Here is a 17,389-nt window from a genome sequence, read left to right as displayed (position 1 = left end):
AAGATGACATTTCGCCGGGAATGGGCAGAAATATTGCAGATACATTTTCCTGCATCGTGTGTTGGCTTTGTCGGCCAAAGTTAGCCAATTTGAACCAATCTCAACTATTCTAAATTTTGATGTTATTTTCGAAAAAAATATAACGCTTTACTTTATTGCGTTCCATGTGGACCGTCCTGTATACACCATCGTGCAAAGCACATGCAAAGCGTAAAATAATATAATATTCTTCTAAACAAATTTTTTACACTTACCCAAAAAACAAGGCCTACATACCAATGGTCTAGTTTCTTTCGAAAAAGAGAGTTTCTCTTCTAAAATTGTGGGGTACCATACGTTCTCTCAAAGGCTCTCTCAATCCAATGGCCAAGTTATGTTCTACAATATCCGTGATAGTTTGCCTTATTTTTTCCGGCATTTGGACTGGTACCCATTGATGTTTTGATGGTTTAAGTTACTATACTACCGCTTGCTTCTAAACTAATACCAATGGCCATCAGTATTGAGTATTTTAGATATTCTTCCCCAACGTCTTGTTTTTCTTTAACCCATTTTAAAGTATTATATGCTCCCAAAGCATTGCTAATTTATTATTATTTTTTATTAAATGATAACTGAAATCTAATTTCTCATTGAATTATATTGTTTTATGTTGGGTATTCAATCATATTGGTAAAATTTATTGAGGATTTTCCTTGTGGTATCTTTCAGGTTTAGCCCTATCACTAATGTTTCGTGGTTATCAAACCATTATCGATGTTCTTTCTATTGGCTTTGATTTGCGTTTTTTGTTTTCTACGAAAAAAAAATTGACAGTGATTGTATATGTACCGACCAGTCATACGGTCCCATGGTGGTCAAAGTTTTCATTTTAATGGATAATGAGCCTTATAATCGAGTCGATTATCGAACGTTTACCCAAGCGGTAGTGGTTACGGTTGAGTCGAAGGAAGGATTAGTGAATGTTTTTTTTGAAAAATGACCGCGGATATACCAAAGGGTAAACCACCAATAATTGGGATTAAACATTGCTATGCAAATGCAAAATAGAACGAATTTATTCGTCATTTGAAAAGGATAATAATAAATTTCATTTTCTGAAATATGCGGATTAATATTAAATCCATAAAATTCATTTGAGAAAAATACTATGTTTGGAAGAAAAATGTCTTAAGATAAATATGCACAAGTATATCAAATGTGATACAATATTCAAAGTATAAACGAAGTTTTTGTTTTTTTTTTATCAAATTAGTGGGAACCTTTATAATGAAACTAAAATTGTGTTAAAAGAGTCATCTTTACGATTTTGGAAAGTTTACTTAAAAAATTTATTAAAATCAAAAAGTTTATTTTTTGTGAATGTGTTCTATTCTCAGAAAATTTTCATAATTCCGTTGTCTTTGTTTTTTTTTTTTCTTCTCAAAAGGGCCTATCTTGGGCCAAAGGCATTTACAGATTTTCCTCCTCTTCCTATCCATCACCGTAAACTACATTGCCAAATTTAATGCCGGTGTAGCAGTGGTGGCCATGACAAATGCAGAAACTACTAATCCAGATTTTCCGGTAAGTTTATTAACATAATGTTGCATAATTTTTACTATGACAATACAATTGTCGGGCGATACTATAAAAAGTTCAGCGAACACTGGCAGAATCAAAACAGGTACAGATGAGCTTTGCTTTTGAGGATTTTTTGGATTCGGCTTTAACAAAAGGAGGTCCCCTTTCTTTGAGCTTAACATCGGCACTCAGTGATAAGAGAAGTTCACAACTGTGATCTGAGTGAGCCCGAAATATCGGGCTGCCACTTTGCCTAACTTAACCTTTATTGCAAATTAATTTCTGTAGTAGACAATAATCCTGATTTTATGACAAAGTGTGCAATGTTTGTCTCTAATCAGTTTCATTAGTTCTAAAAAAAATGTGGTTGGCTCTAACGATAGCCATTTGTGGCTCCAGCCAAATATAAAGCAATTAATCAATGTCATTTGAATTCCAACTACAAATAACTAACTTTCGGAAAGAAATAAATGAAATTTAATTTATAACTAGCGTACAGAAGACTAGTTATAAATAAAATGATTTTTTTTTTGCTTCAAGATATATTTTCCGCTTCACAATTAAATTTCACGAAACTTGTTTCACTCAAAATGGGTTGACTCCTATAAATACGAATTAGCTGAGAAATGAATGGATCTAAATCTTATAGGTGTATGTGTCATGCCAGGGACTATTCAAATTGATTTGGTACCATGGTTGCCACTGGTGCCAAAAATAATTTGAAGAAATTTTTACCACAAATTAATATTTTTTTGAAGTTTTTGGTTAGTTAAAAAAAATTGTTTCTTCGAATAAATTAATAATCCTTCCTATTAGCTATATTCTTTTGGGTTTATAAATATCCCTTGAATTATAAATGTGTCGAATTTTAAATGTTTTAGAGATTTTAGCATGCACCAAAACGAAAATTAAAATTTTTAAAGAAGTTGGTTTTGTCAAAACATTATTTCTTTAGACAATTTTGTAAAATTTTAGAAAATTGGAAATTTTTGTCAAAATTTTGTTTCTTTAGACAATTTGTGAAAATTTTCTTTCTATGTAAAATTTTATCAAACTTTTATTTCTATAGATAATTTTGTCAAAATATTATTTATATAGAAAATTTTGTCAATTTTTATTTCTATAGATAATTTTGTCAAAATTTTATTTCTATAGATAATTTTGTCAAACTTTTATTTCTATAGATAGGTTAGGTTAGGTTAGGTGGCAGCCCGATGTATCAGGCTCACTTAGACTATTCAGTCCATTGTGATACCACAATGGTGAACTTCTCTCTTATCACTGATATCACTGAGTGCTGCCCGATTCCATGTTAAGCTCAATGACAAGGGACCTCCTTTTTATAGCCGAGTCCGAACGGCGATCCACATTGCCGTGAAACCACTTAGAGAAGCTTTGAAACCCTCAGAAATGTCACCAGCATTACTGAAGTGGGATAATCCACCGCTGAAAAACTTTTTGGTGTTCGGTCGAAGCAGGAATCGAAACCACGACCTTGTGTATGCAAGGCGGGCATGCTAACCATTGCACCACGGTGGCTCCCTATTTCTATAGATAATTTCGTCAAAATTTTATTTCCATAGAAAATGTTGTCAAAATATTATTTCTATAGAAAATTTTGCCGAAATGTAATAACTATAGGAAATTTTATCAAAATTTCATTTCTATAAGAAATTTTGTAAAAATTTCATTTCTATAAAAAATTTTGTCAAAATTGCATTTCTATAGAAAATTTTGTGAAAATTTAATTTCTGTAAGATGTTTTGTCAAAATTTGATTTCTATAAGAAATTTTGTCAAAATTCGTTTTGTTTTGTTATTGTTGGTTTTTTCTTTAATCATTGTCGTTTTTTTGTTTTTTTTATTTCAGCTTAAAACCATGCAATAACCAACAGAGGAAAAGAATGTTTGTCAAATTTATTTGGACAAAGCCCTATAGACTGCAATATGGTTGGATGGACGCACGTTTCGGAGGATGCTGATGAGGAATGTGGTAATTCCGAAACGTGCGTCCATCCAACCATCTTGCAGTCTATAGGGCTTTGCCCAAATAAATTTGACAAACATTCTTTTCCTCTGTTGTTTAAGCTACATGGTTAAGCATGGTTTTAAGCTGAAATAAAAAAAAAAACAACAACGATTTTGTCAAAATTTTATATCTATCGAAAATTTTGCCAAAATTTTATTTATATAGAAAATTTGTCAAAATTTAATTTCTATAGGAAATATTGTCAAATATTCATTTCTTTAGACAATTTTGTTTGTGAAAATTTTATTTCTATATAAAATTTTGTCAAAATTTTATTTCCATACAAAATATTATCAAAATTTTATTTCTATAGAAAATTTTGTCAAAATTTTATTTTTATAGAAAATTTTGTCAAAATTTTATTTTTATTGAAAAGTTTGTCAAACATTTTATTTCTATAGAAAATTTTGTCAAAATTTTATTTCTTTAGACAATTTTGTTTGTGAAAATTTTATTTCTATATAAAATTTTGTCAAAATTTTATGTCTATAGAAAATTTTGTCAAAATTTTATTTCTGTAGAAAATTTTGTCAAAATTTTATTTCCATAGAGAATTTTGTCAATATTTTATTTCTATAGAAAAATTTTGTCAAAATTTTACTTTTATAGAAAATTTTGTCAAAATTTTATTTCTATAAAAGTTGTTGTCAAAATTTTATTTTTATAGAAAAGTTTGTCAAAAATGTTATTTCTATAGAAAATTTTGTCAAAATTTTATTTCTTTAGACAATTTTGTTTGTGAAAATTTTATTTCTATATAAAATTTTGTCAAAATTTTATTTCTATAGAAAATTTTGTCAAAATTTTATTTCTATAAAGAATTTTGTCAAAATTTTGTCAATATTTTATTTCTATAGAAAAATTTTGTCAAAATTTTACTTTTATAGAAAATTTTGTCAAAATTTTATTTCTATAAAAATTGTTGTCAAAATTTTATTTTTATAGAAAAGTTTGTCAAAAATGTTATTTCTATAGAAAATTTTGTCAAAATTTTATTTCTTTAGACAATTTTGTTTGTGAAAATTTTATTTCTATATAAAATTTTGTCAAAATTTTATTTCTATAGAAAATTTTGTCAAAATTTTATTTCTATAAAGAGTTTTGTCAAAATTTTACTTTTATAGAAAATTTTGTCAAAATTTTATTTCTATAGAAAAATTTTGTCCAAATTTTACTTTTATAGAAAATTTTGTCAAAATTTTATTTCTATAAAAAATTTTTGTCAAAATTTTACTTTTTATAGAAAATTTTATTAAAATTTTATTTCTATTGAAAATTTTGTTAAAATTTTATTTTTATAGAAAATTTTGTAAAAATTTAATTTCTATAAAAATTTTGTCAACAATTTTTTCTATAGAAAATTTTGTCAACATTTTATTTCTATAAACAAATCTTGTCAAATTTTGTTACTATAGAAAATTTTGTCAAAAATTTTACTTCTATAGAAAATTTTGTAAAAATTTTATTTCTATAGATAATTTTGTTAAAAATATTATTTCTATAGAAAATTTTGTCAAAATTTTATTTCTATAGGAAATTTTATCAAAATTTAATAACTATAGGAAATTTTAACAAAATTTCATTTCTATAAGAAATTTTGTCAAAATTTTATTTTTGTAAGAAACGTTTTCAAGATTTCATTTTTATAAGAAATTTTGTCAAAATTTCATTTCTATAGGAAATATTGTCACAATTTCATTTCTTTAGGCAATTTTGTTTGTAAAAATTTTATTTCTATAGAAAAGTTGTCAAAATACTATTTCTATAGAAAATTTTGTCAAAATTTTATTTCTATAGAAAATTTTGTCAAAATTTTATTTTTATAGAAAATTTTGTCAAAATTTTATTTCTATAGAAAATTTTGTCAAAATTTTATTTCTTTAGACAATTTTGTTTGTGAAAATTTTATTTCTATATAACATTTTGTCAAAATTTTATTTCTGTAGAAAAATTTTTCAAAATTTTATTTCTATAGAAAAATTTGTCAGAATTTTATTTCTATAGACAAAGTAGTCAAAAATTTTATTACTATAGAAAATGTTGTCCAAAATTTTACTTCTATAGAAAATTTTGTCAAAATATTATTTCTATAAGAAATTTTGTCAAAATTTCATTTCTATAGAAAATTTTCTCAAAATTTCATTTTTTTAAGAAGTTGTGTCAAGATTTCGTTTTTATAGAAAATTTTGTCAAAATTTTATTTCTATAGAAAATTTTGTCAAAATTTTATTTATATAGAAAATTTTGTCAAAATTTTGTCGAAATTTCATTTCTATAGGAAATATTGTCACAATTTCATTTCTTTAGACAATTTTGTTTGTGAAACATATCTCTTTCCCTATGCAACTGTCAAATCATCGATTTGAGTGCAGTTGGCTGGGTTTACACTTGTAGTTTAGTCAATGCATGGTTTTAAGCTGAAATCAAAAAACAACAACAATTTCATTTCTATATACAATTTTGTCATAATTTTATTTCTATATAAAATTTTGTCAAAATTTTATTTCTTTAGACAATTTTGTTTGTGAACATTTTATTTCTATATAAAATTTTGTCAAAATTTAATTTCTATAGAAAATGTTGTCAAAATTTTATTTCTATAAAAAATTTTGTCAAAATATTATTTCTATAGAAAATTTTGTCAAAATTTTATTTCGATAGGAAATTTGATCAAAATTTCATTTCTATAGAAAATTTTGCCGAAATTTAATAACTATGGAAATTTTGTCAAAATTTCATTTCTATAAGAAATTTTTGTCAAAATTTCATTTTTATAAGAAATTTTTGTCAAAATTTCATTTTTATAAGAAATTTAGTCAAAATTTCATTTCTATAAGAAAGTTAGTCAAAATTTCATTTCTATAGGAAATTTTTAAAAATTTTATTTCTATAGAAAATTTTGTCAAAATTTTATATCTTAGAAAATTGAAGTACATCTCAAATGGAGAGGAATGTGTTGCAGAATCTAATAATACGTCAAGAACTCTATCAATCTACCAAAAAGTAAAAAAATCTAGCGTTTCTCGTAGAATTCTACCAACTGTGGTAACCGAGTTTGGTACAAAAAGACTATCTTTGTGAAACATTCTATTACTGTTTGTCGTATTAAATTCTATGTCTAAAAACTGCTGTGTATTCTAATCTAAATCCTGAAATCTTTTTGGCGGTGTTGAACTGAATCTGCAGCTATTTGAAGTGGACAGTGACCTTATTATAGAATTTCGTTGTATGTTATTGAATGATACTTCAATAAAGTCGACTAGTTCATGCAGTATAATCTCAGTGTATTGCGGTCCTAGATAAAATATACTACCGTTTTGAAAACAAACTTCAACCAACACGAGCTGATATCTACGAGTCTCTCCAGAGTCTTAAAACGGGCCAATTAAGTAACGGCCGGAAATAAAGGGTGATTTGTTAAGAGCTTGATAACTTTAAAAAAAAAAAAAAAACGCATAAAATTTGCAAAATCTCATCGGTTCTTTATTTGAAACGTTAGATTGGTCCATGACATTTACTTTTTGAAGATAATTTCATTTAAATGTTGACCGCGGCTGCGTCTTAGGTGGTCCATTCGGAAAGTCCAATTTTGGGCAACTTTTTCGAGCATTTCGGCCGGAATAGCCCGAATTTCTTCGGAAATGTTGTCTTCCAAAGCTGGAATAGTTGCTGGCTTATTTCTGTAGACTTTAGACTTGACGTAGCCCCACAAAAAATAGTCTAAAGGCGTCAAATCGCATGATCTTGGTGGCCAACTTACCGGTCCATTTCTTGAGATGAATTGTTCTCCGAAGTTTTCCCTCAAAATGGCCATAGAATCGCGAGCTGTGTGGCATGTAGCGCCATCTTGTTGAAACCACATGTCAACCAAGTTCAGTTCTTCCATTTTTGGCAACAAAAAGTTTGTTAGCATCGAACGATAGCGATCGCCATTCACCGTAACGTTGCGTCCAACAGCATCTTTGAAAAAATACGGTCCAATGATTCCACCAGCGTACAAACCACACCAAACAGTGCATTTTTCGGGATGCATGGGCAGTTCTTGAACGGCTTCTGGTTGCTCTTCACTCCAAATGCGGCAATTTTGCTTATTTACGTAGCCATTCAACCAGAAATGAGCCTCATCGCTGAACAAAATTTGTCGATAAAAAAGCGGATTTTCTGCCAACTTTTCTAGGGCCCATTCACTGAAAATTCGACGTTGTGGCAGATCGTAAGTCTATTCATGATGAAATGTCAAAGCATACTTAGCATCTTTCTCTTTGACACCATGTCTGAAATCCCACGTGGTCTGTCAAATACTAATGCATGAAAATCCTAACCTCAAAAGAATCACCCTTTACTTTGGACCCAAGTGGAAGAACTTTCCCGCTGATAAATGATGATAAATTGATATTCGGCCATTTATTTTTTCTGTACTAATTGTAAAAAAAAAAATAAATACATCGTTATTCTTTATGTTTTTTCAGGAATACGATTGGGATGAAATGCAGAAGTCGTTCATTCTATCCAGCTTTTTTTGGGGCTATTTTATAACACAATTTCCTGGTGGCTACCTTTGCCGGCGTTTTGGAGCCAAGTGGACAATGTTCGTATCGACCATTGGCTCAGCACTGGCGGCCCTGTTAATACCATTCACTGTGGACTGGGGTGGTTGGCAAATTTATTGTGGTATTCGTGTGGTGCAAGGCCTTTTCCAGGGTCTATTGTTCCCCTGCATTCATGCTCATTTAGCAGCTTGGTGTCCTGTGGAAGAGAGAAATCGTTTGGGTGCCCTGGCAAATACGGGCATAGAATGTGGTACAGTATTGGCCATGTTTTTGGGTGGAATCATTGCAGCTTCCAGTTTGGGATGGCCTGGCATATCTTATGTATCCTGTGGTGTTGGAGTTTTCTGGTGTATTTTATGGTTGATATTTGCTGCCAATACACCCAGAGAATCGAAACTAATAAAAGAAGTGGAATTGAATTACATTGAGGCATCGAAGAATGCTCAGAGGAATGAGAAGGAAGTTAATGAGGCACCGAAAAAAATTCCTGTACCTTGGCATGCCATTATGACCTCATGGCCATTCTGGGCTTTGATGGTAGCTAGATCAGCTCAATCATGGGGTTTTTCCACACTGCAAGCTGAAATTCCCTCCTATATGAATGGTGTCCTCGGTATGGACATGAAGAGTAATGCCATGTTCTCAGCTCTTCCCTATTTTACCATGTGGTGTATGTCCTATGTCTATTTGATACTCTCGGATATTTTGTTGACACGCAAAATCTTAACGTTGAGTGGAGTTAGGAGAACATTCAATTCATTGGCCTTTTGGGTTCCGGCCATAGGCCTGATTGCTGTGGGCTTCGTAGGTGAAGATCAAAAAACTTTGGCCATTGTTCTGATGACAGCGAATGTGGGTATTAATTCAGGATCTACAATAGGCAGTGCTCTAAATACCATTGACTTGTCACCCAATCATGCTGGTATTCTCATGGGTATTGTGAATACATCAGCGAATTTTATACCAATTCTAACACCACTTCTAGTGGGTCTGATAGTGAAAAGTGATGTAAGTATGAGATACAATTTGCAAAAAACAAAAATACTTAATATGATTTGTGTCTTATTCATTTTTTTCCAGGGTGATCGTACCGAATGGCAAATTGTTTTTGCCATTTCAGCCATTGTCTTTGGTTTGGGCAATTTGTTCTACATTGTCTTTGGATCAACTGAACTTCAACCATGGGATGATGAGAATTTTCTTAAATCAAAAGATGTACAAAACGAAGACTCCACCGAAACTCCTAAATCCATAGAGAATGAACAGGAGAAATTTTAGGATTCTGTATCTGTGAAACCGTCTAGTCTAAGCCTTATCTTAGGTGCATATCTATTGCTGGATCATGTGATATGCTTAGGTGTACCATGCCAAATATTATTATTTAAAAAAATATATATAGTCTAAGGAAACCAAAGTGATTTGATTTAATGGAAAGGTGGAATATAATTGGAGGGATATTTTATAACATTGCTGGATCGTAATAATCGTAAATATTCGAATAATCAAAAATGTAACTTTGTCCAAAAACGATTAAATGGAATAATTAAGGAATATTAATAGTCTTTTTAATTATTTTGCATATGTATACCAAAAGCATTAGAATGGAAAGTATTTTCGTATCTTCCACACACAAAAAAATATTTTTATACCCTCCACCATAGGATGGGGAGTATATTAACTTTGTCATTCCATTTGTAACACATGGAAATATTGCTCTAAGACCCCATAAAGTAAATATATTCTGGGTCGTGGTGAAATTCTGAGTCGATCTGAGCATGTCCGTCCGTCCGTCTGTTGAAATCACGCTAACTTCCCAACGAAACAAGCTATCGACTTGAAACTTGGCACAAGTAGTTGTTATTGATGTAGGTCGGATGGTATTGCAAATTGGCCATATCGGTCCACTTTTACGCATAGCCCCCATATAAACGGACCCCCAAATTTGGCTTGCGAGGCCTCTAAGAGAAGCAAATTTCATCCGATCCGGCTGAAATTTGGTACAAGGTGTTAGTATATGGTCTCTAACAACCATGCAAAAATTGGTCCACATCGGTCCATAATTATATATAGCCCCCATATAAACCGATCCCCCGATTTGGCTTGCGGAACCTCTAAGAGAAGCAAATTTCATCCGATCCGGCTGAAATTTGGTACATGATGTTAGTATATGGTCTCTAATGACCATGCAAAAATTGGTCCATATCGGTCCATAATTATATATAGCCCCCATATAAACCGATCACCAGATTTGACCTCCGGAGCCTCTTGGAAGACCAAAATTCATCTGATTCATTTGAAATTTGGTACGTGATGTTAATAAATGGCCTCAAACACCCATGCAAAAATTGGTCGATATCGGTCCATAATTATATATAGGCCCCATATAAACCGATCGCCAGATTTGACCTCCGGTGCCTTTTGGAGAAGCAAACTTCATCCGATCTGGTTGAAATTTGGTACGTGGTGGTAGTATATGATATTTAACAACCATGCCAAAAGTGGTCCATATCAGTCCATAATCATTTGTGGCCCCCATATAAACCGATACAGAAATTTGGTTATGGAGCCTCTTGGAGGAGCAAATTTCATCCGAGTGAGTTGAAATTTGTGGATGACAGTCTTTCGTAGAAGTTTCTACGCAATCCATGGTGGAGGGTACATAAGATTCGGCCTGGCCGAACTTACGGCCGTATATACTTGTTTATCTTCAATTAGTTTTTAATTGGAATGTCTTCAATCACAGAAATGATAGTATCAATTAAAAAATTAAAAAATTATTTGATCCAATAAATTAAAAAAATAATTGGTCGCATTAAAAATTAATTGATACTATTAATTATACCCTTCACCACTACTGTGGTACAGGGTATAATAAGTTTGTATATTTGTATATAACGCCAAGAAGGAAAAGTCTGAGACCCATCGTTTAGTATACCGATCGTCTTAGAATTAAATTCTGAGTCGATTTAGCGATGTCCTTCTGTCTGTCTGTCCGTCTGTCTGTCTATCTGTCTGTTTTTTGTGTATTTTTGTGCGCAAAGTACAGGTCGCAGTTTAAGTCCGATCGTCCTCAAATTTGACACAGGGTCGTTTTGGGGAACAAAGACGATCGCTTTTGATTTTGGAAAAAATCGGTTCAGATTTAGATATAGCTGTCATATATATTTATCCCCGATCTGGTTATATTTGGAGTATTTATCAACCGATGTTCTTCAAATTCCGTACATCCGAATATTTTATGAGCATCGAAAGACATGCAAAATATTATCAAAATCGGTTCAGATTTAGCCATATATGTCTTTCTTCCGATTTAGACTCATATGACAACAGAGGCCAAAGTTTACCACCGATTTTCGTGAAATTTTGCGCAGAGAGTAGAGTTAACATTCTACCAATGCTTGGTAAATTTGATTGAAATCGGTTCACATTTAGATATAGCTCCCACATAAATCTTTCGTCCGATTTGCACTTATATGTGCAATATTTCGTCCGATTTACACGAGAGGTAGGTTTAATGGTGTCGTTATGTGTGCCAAATTTGGTTAAAATCGGTTCAGATTTAGATATAGCTCCCATATATATCTTTCGTCCGATTTGGACTTATATGGCCTCAAAAGCCAGAGTTTTGCCCTGACTTGCTTCAAATTTTGCACGTACAGGAGTACGTTTAATAGTATTGGTAAGTGTGCCAAATTTGGTTGAAATCGGTTCAGATTGAGATATAGCTCCCATATATATCTTTCGTCCGATTTGGACTTATTTGGCCACGGGGGCCAAAGTTATACTCCCATTTACGTGAAATTTTGCAGAGATTGCAGAATTATTATTCTAACTATGCACGTCAAATTTAGTCAAAATCGGTTCAGATTATATATAGCTCTCATATATACGTACACCAGAGTTGGGGAAATATTGTAGACTTTTTCATATTTTAAATCCGTTTTCAATGGGATTTTCCTCCAATTGACTGGATAGTTTCCACAGAGAATATATTTAATATGATATTTAAGTGTGTCAAGTTTGATCTAATTTGGTTCAGATTTAGATAAAGCCTCTATATATTCGTTTTTACGGTTTATACAAATATGGCCAAAATTCCCTGACTTTATACAAAATTCTGTGATGATTCCCCATATCTTAGTCATATCCTATACACTGTAATGCCAGAATTTCCACAGAACGGTTGAGCTTTAAATAAGGCTCCAAGTCGCCCGACTTGACCAAATAATATATCACGACCCACCCTTGACCACATATCTTGGCGAGATCTAACCAATATCCTTGTAAAATCGCCACTGATGAGTTGCAAAAATTGTAAATATTACTAAAATTGACATATATCTCGAATCACCTGATTAATCATAAAAGCTCTTTTGTACAATTGCATTAAAATTTCTCTCGCTTCATATGTCCCATATTTTAGTAACATTGTGTTTCATCCCAAGGCGTTATCCGATTTAAATTTTAGAGATTTTGTAGAAATACAAAAAATTGTCTCCATTAAAAGTATTTGTATCTGGAAACACAAACCTTTATACAGCTCGCAGAAAATTTGAAGTAGTTGAGATGGTAACACAAATGTTTGTGTACATAGTGGTGAAGGGTATAATATAGTCGGCCCCGCCCGACTTTAGACTTTCCTTACATGTTTTTGTAATTGAATTTTGCTTCAATAAAAAAAAAAATTGGATCAATTTAATTTTTAATTGAATATTTTTTATAACTCTATTAAGACTTTAATGGGAAAAAATATATGCTGGCAATAAGCATTTAAATGGTTTTCAAACGCGGCAAACATGTTCTATTATTTACATTATAGAATTTGAAACCATTACATGGTCGGGAATATCATGTACATGTTTTCGCTGGCCATTCAATTGTTTTTGACTTTTTTTGTGGGAAAAACGTTTTTTTTTTTTTTATGGGTTAAGTATAGATATGTCTAGACCATTACATGGTTCTAAAGACCATGTAAATTTTTTCGAGACCAGTTATTTTTTTAATTTTTTTTGCGGCGAAAAGAGTTTTCCAAAACATCGAGCATGTAGGTTAGGTTTGGTATAGTTGCAGCCCGATATTTCAGGCTCACTTAGACTATTCAGTCCATTGTGATATCACAGTGGTGAACTTCTCTCTTATCACTGAGTGCTGCCCGATTCTATGTTAATCTCAATGACAAGGGACCTCCTTTTTTATGGCCGAGTCCGAACGGCGAAACTGGTTTCGAACGGACGACCCTGTGTATGCAAGGTGGGCATGCTAATCATTGCACCACGGTGGCAAGGGGGTATTCAAGAACATGACCCGATATATCTTAAAAATGGCATACCCAGCAAAAAAAGCGTCGCCAAAAAAGTAGTGAAAATATTCTTTTTAGAACCGGAAGTGGTTCAAAATTGGCGATGAATTTAACATGGGCTTGTCATACGACGGATGTCCACAATTTCAACAACCTTTCCACTGAATTGGCATCACTTCTTAAGGTGTGATTCGAATTCAGTGTTTTGGATGTGATTAAAATTTTTTTTTATATGTTGTCAAATAAATATTTTTTATAATTTTTTTATGATTTTTAATGTATTCTAACGCTTGTCTGAAACGTTTGACTTCAAATATTTTCAAACATTCGTAATCCTTTCTAGAATGAATTTAGCATTTTTTTCGACGACATTTTGATAATTTGTGTCATTTTATTAATTCTTTCTCTGTTTTTAACCCATTGGAAACAAAAGAAGTTAAAATTAATCATTAAAACAAATGAGTAAAGTAGAAAGTCGGGCGGGGCCGACTATATCATACCCTAAACCACCCCTACTGAATTAGTAAACATAAGCATTTGTGGGGTATCATTGGTATAGGAATTGGAGAACATAAAGGGGGGTACATGTGTTTATGTTTATGGGTGTCTTGTCACAATCTGAGCAGAAATGCCTAATATTAGGAGCTATAGTTTATTTTGCACCAAAGGAGTTAGTTTGCCACTAATATTGAGTTCATTATTAAAAAAAGAGGAAATCGGTCAATTAGTTGTGGGTAATAAATCCAAATTTCTGCAAATAGGGCAATAGATTTATGTAAGAGCTACATGTAAGTTTAAATACGATCAGCTAGTACATCAAAATGTGAAATTTGAATAACATAGGTTAATAAATAAGAGTATTATGGCCAAATATGACAAAATCGAGCGATGCATATATATGGGACCTATATCTAAATCTGAACCAATTTGTATAATATTCTGCAGGTATGATTGATACCACAGAAGGTCACTTTGTGTAAAATTTGAGTACGATCAGTTAGTAAATGAGGCCCCTATGGTCAAAAATAAGGTTATTAAGGGCAAATTTTTCAAAATCGGGCGATACATATACATGGGAGCTATATCTAAATTTGAACCGATTACGATGAAATTTTGCACATACTGTTAGTGCTATAGAAGCCAACTTTGAGTACGATCGGTTGATAAATAAGGGCTTTACGGCCAAATTTGACCAAATCGGGCGATACATATATATGGGAGCTATATCTAAATTTGAACCGATTTCGATGAAATTGCGCACATACAGTAAGATATATACAAGATTATATTTAGCCAACTTTGAGTACGATCGGTTGATAAATAAGGGGTTTACGGCCAAATTTGACCAAATCGGGCGATACATATATATGGGAGCTATATCTATATTTGAACCGATTTCGATTATTTTTGGCACATATTGTCAGTACCATAAAAGATTAGAGTAAGCCAAGTTTGAGTAAGATCGCTTCATAAATAAGGTTTTTATGGCCAAATTTGGGAAAATCGGGCCATACATATATATGGGAGCTATATCTAAATCTGAACCGATTTCGATTAAATTTTGCAGACTTAAAGGGTGATGAAAAAGTTTAATATGTGCAAAATTTGATGACGATCGGGATGTAAAAAAGCTCAACGTGACTCCATTTGTCGAAATCGGGCGATACATATATATGGGAGCTATATCTAAATTTGATCCGATTTCCTCCAAATTCAATAGCGTTCGTCCATGTGCCCAAAAAACACCCTGTACCAAATTTCATCCAAATCGGTTAATAATTGCGACCGGAATCCTGTGAACAACAAATACATGGACAGACGGACGGACGGACACCAAGCGCTAGATCGACTCAGTAGGTGATTCTGAGTCGATCGGTATATATTTTATGGGGTCTAAAATCAATATTTCTGGTAGGCACATTTTTTGACCGATCAAACTTATTATACCCTGACCACTATGTGGTTTAGGGTATAAATATGAAAAAAGCGTGTTATAAAAAACTTGAATTAAAAGAACTTCCTCTGTAGTTAAAATAAAGAACATCTTTGGGAGGACATTTTTGGAAGCGCTTTTAAAGTTGTGCTTTGGGACATCTTCGATTGAAGTCAATAGCGTGATTACAATAGACAGGCAGGCAGATGGACAGACAAATAAGTCGAGATATCAAATTCCAAATAAAATAAATATTTTCAAGAAGTCAAATCGGGTTCAAAACACGGACTTAAATATCTCTATGTTTTCAATTTCGGGCAAATTCGATATAGGCTCAAGAAGTCAAATCGTGGGATCAGTTTATATGGGGGCTATATCGAAACATAGACCGATGTAGCCAATCTTTGAACTTGGTCTGCCTGTAGACAAAAACTGAGTTTACCCAAAATTTGCCAACTTTTCCCAACGAATCTCAATCTAAAACACATTCAAAATTTGGCCATGTCTTTCAAAATTTTATTTAAATATTTCAAATACGCTTCAATTTCAAGATAAAATCATTTCTCGACTTAATTACCGGAGTAGCTTAACCAACTATATTTATACTTTTCCAGTTTATATAGAATATGAATTAAATAATTCATATGTAGATTTCATCATTTTTTCAACACCCAATAATTTGGATGATAGGAAGGAAAAGATGCAATTTCCATAAAACAAACGTGTTAATTTTTTTTTTTTTTTTCAAATTGTTAACATTTTTATACGAAGCATCTGTAGAATTTTACAACATCTGAATGAATGAATTACTACAGAAGAAAATTGCTAACTACGATAAATATTAAAGTTCTAATAATGGACCATTTCTCAAAGGGCACCGGTAATTCGCCTTGATTTACACTTATTTTACGTGACTGTTTGCTAATTTAAGACATACTTAGGTTTTAATTTACACTCCGTGTTATATGTATAGGGCTACATAGTACACAGTCGTTTTTGCATAATTTTAATTGAAATGATTATTTTTTCATACTCTTCTAAAATACAATAACATTTAAACGACTAAATCTGATTGTTCGTTTTGTTTTATTCTCTGTGATCATTTTTATTTTGGGTTCATTAGAGACTCAATACTACTGAGCATTTACAAAACAATTGTATACAGTTCTATTCTAATTAGCAGTAGTGTATAAAATTTAATTTCCGAAGTCAATGTTCTCAAAACAACGCGGGAATTTAGATTTCGCATTATTGGTAATATGAAAATAAAACGTTTCAAATGCCAATTATGTATATGCTAAATTAATGAGACCGAATTCGTGATACCCTACAGATACCCAAAAAAAAAGTTGACAGGGATTTAAATATGTGGTTTTAATCAGGGCTGTGGAGCCGGAGTCGGAGTCGGAGTCTTGGAGTCGGAGTCTGAAGATTTTGCTGGAGTCGGAGTCGGAGTCGTGAAAATTTTGCTCGACTCCGACTCCGGCTAAACCAAATTTTTTAATACACTTCACATTTTTGTAACTAAGCAATTTTTACGCAAATTAGTTTCCATTGCGTTATTCATTCGATCAATGTACAGCATGATTGTAAATGAAAATCAACTTCCAATTACGGCTATCTTTTGATGTTTTGATCGATCCATTTTAATGCCCAAAATTATTTTTTTTTAATTTTATTTTAAGGCCATATACATATGTGGAATATTGACAGAAAATTTTTTCAAAGTTGTTTTTTATAGAAAATTTTGTCAAAATGTTATTTCTATAAAAAGTTTTGACAAAATTTTATTTCTATAGCAAATTTTGTCAAAATTTTATTTCTATAAAAAATTTATTCAAAATTTTATTACTATAGAAATATTTTTTCTATAGAAATTTAGTCAACATTTTATTTCTATAGAATATTTTGTTTCTATAGAATATTTTGCCAAATTTTATTTCTATAGAAAATTTTGCAAAAGTTTGTTACACAATTTTTTTTTTAAATTTTATTTCTATTGATAACTTTATTTCT

At 31.5% G+C, this 17,389-nt stretch overlaps 1 protein-coding gene across 1 annotated transcript; it reads left to right on the top strand.

Annotated features, from left to right (window-relative positions):
- Positions 1 to 845: 845 nt before the first annotated feature.
- Positions 846 to 9,692, top strand: LOC142238111 (putative inorganic phosphate cotransporter). The gene is made up of 4 exons (XM_075309661.1): positions 846 to 1,000; positions 1,430 to 1,566; positions 8,061 to 9,149; positions 9,222 to 9,692. Exons 1-4 carry the CDS (start codon positions 979 to 981, stop codon positions 9,417 to 9,419), a joined length of 1,446 nt encoding a protein of 481 aa, XP_075165776.1. The 5' UTR covers positions 846 to 978; the 3' UTR covers positions 9,420 to 9,692.
- The last annotated feature ends 7,697 nt before the right edge of the window (positions 9,693 to 17,389 follow it).

The sequence above is a fragment of the Haematobia irritans genome, chromosome 5 (genome assembly GCF_050003625.1).
Source record: "Haematobia irritans isolate KBUSLIRL chromosome 5, ASM5000362v1, whole genome shotgun sequence".
NCBI classification, from domain to species: domain Eukaryota; kingdom Metazoa; phylum Arthropoda; class Insecta; order Diptera; family Muscidae; genus Haematobia; species Haematobia irritans.
This window is presented reverse-complemented; position numbering and strand designations above follow the sequence as displayed.

Bases quoted from the DNA above. Each gene is read 5' to 3' on its own strand.
- LOC142238111 (XM_075309661.1), top strand. From the start codon at position 979: ATGACCGCGGATATACCAAAGG. The intron at 1,567-8,060 runs GTAAGTTTATTA...ATGTTTTTTCAG, and splicing joins CTACTAATCCAGATTTTCCG to GAATACGATTGGGATGAAAT. The intron at 9,150-9,221 runs GTAAGTATGAGA...ATTTTTTTCCAG, and splicing joins GTCTGATAGTGAAAAGTGAT to GGTGATCGTACCGAATGGCA.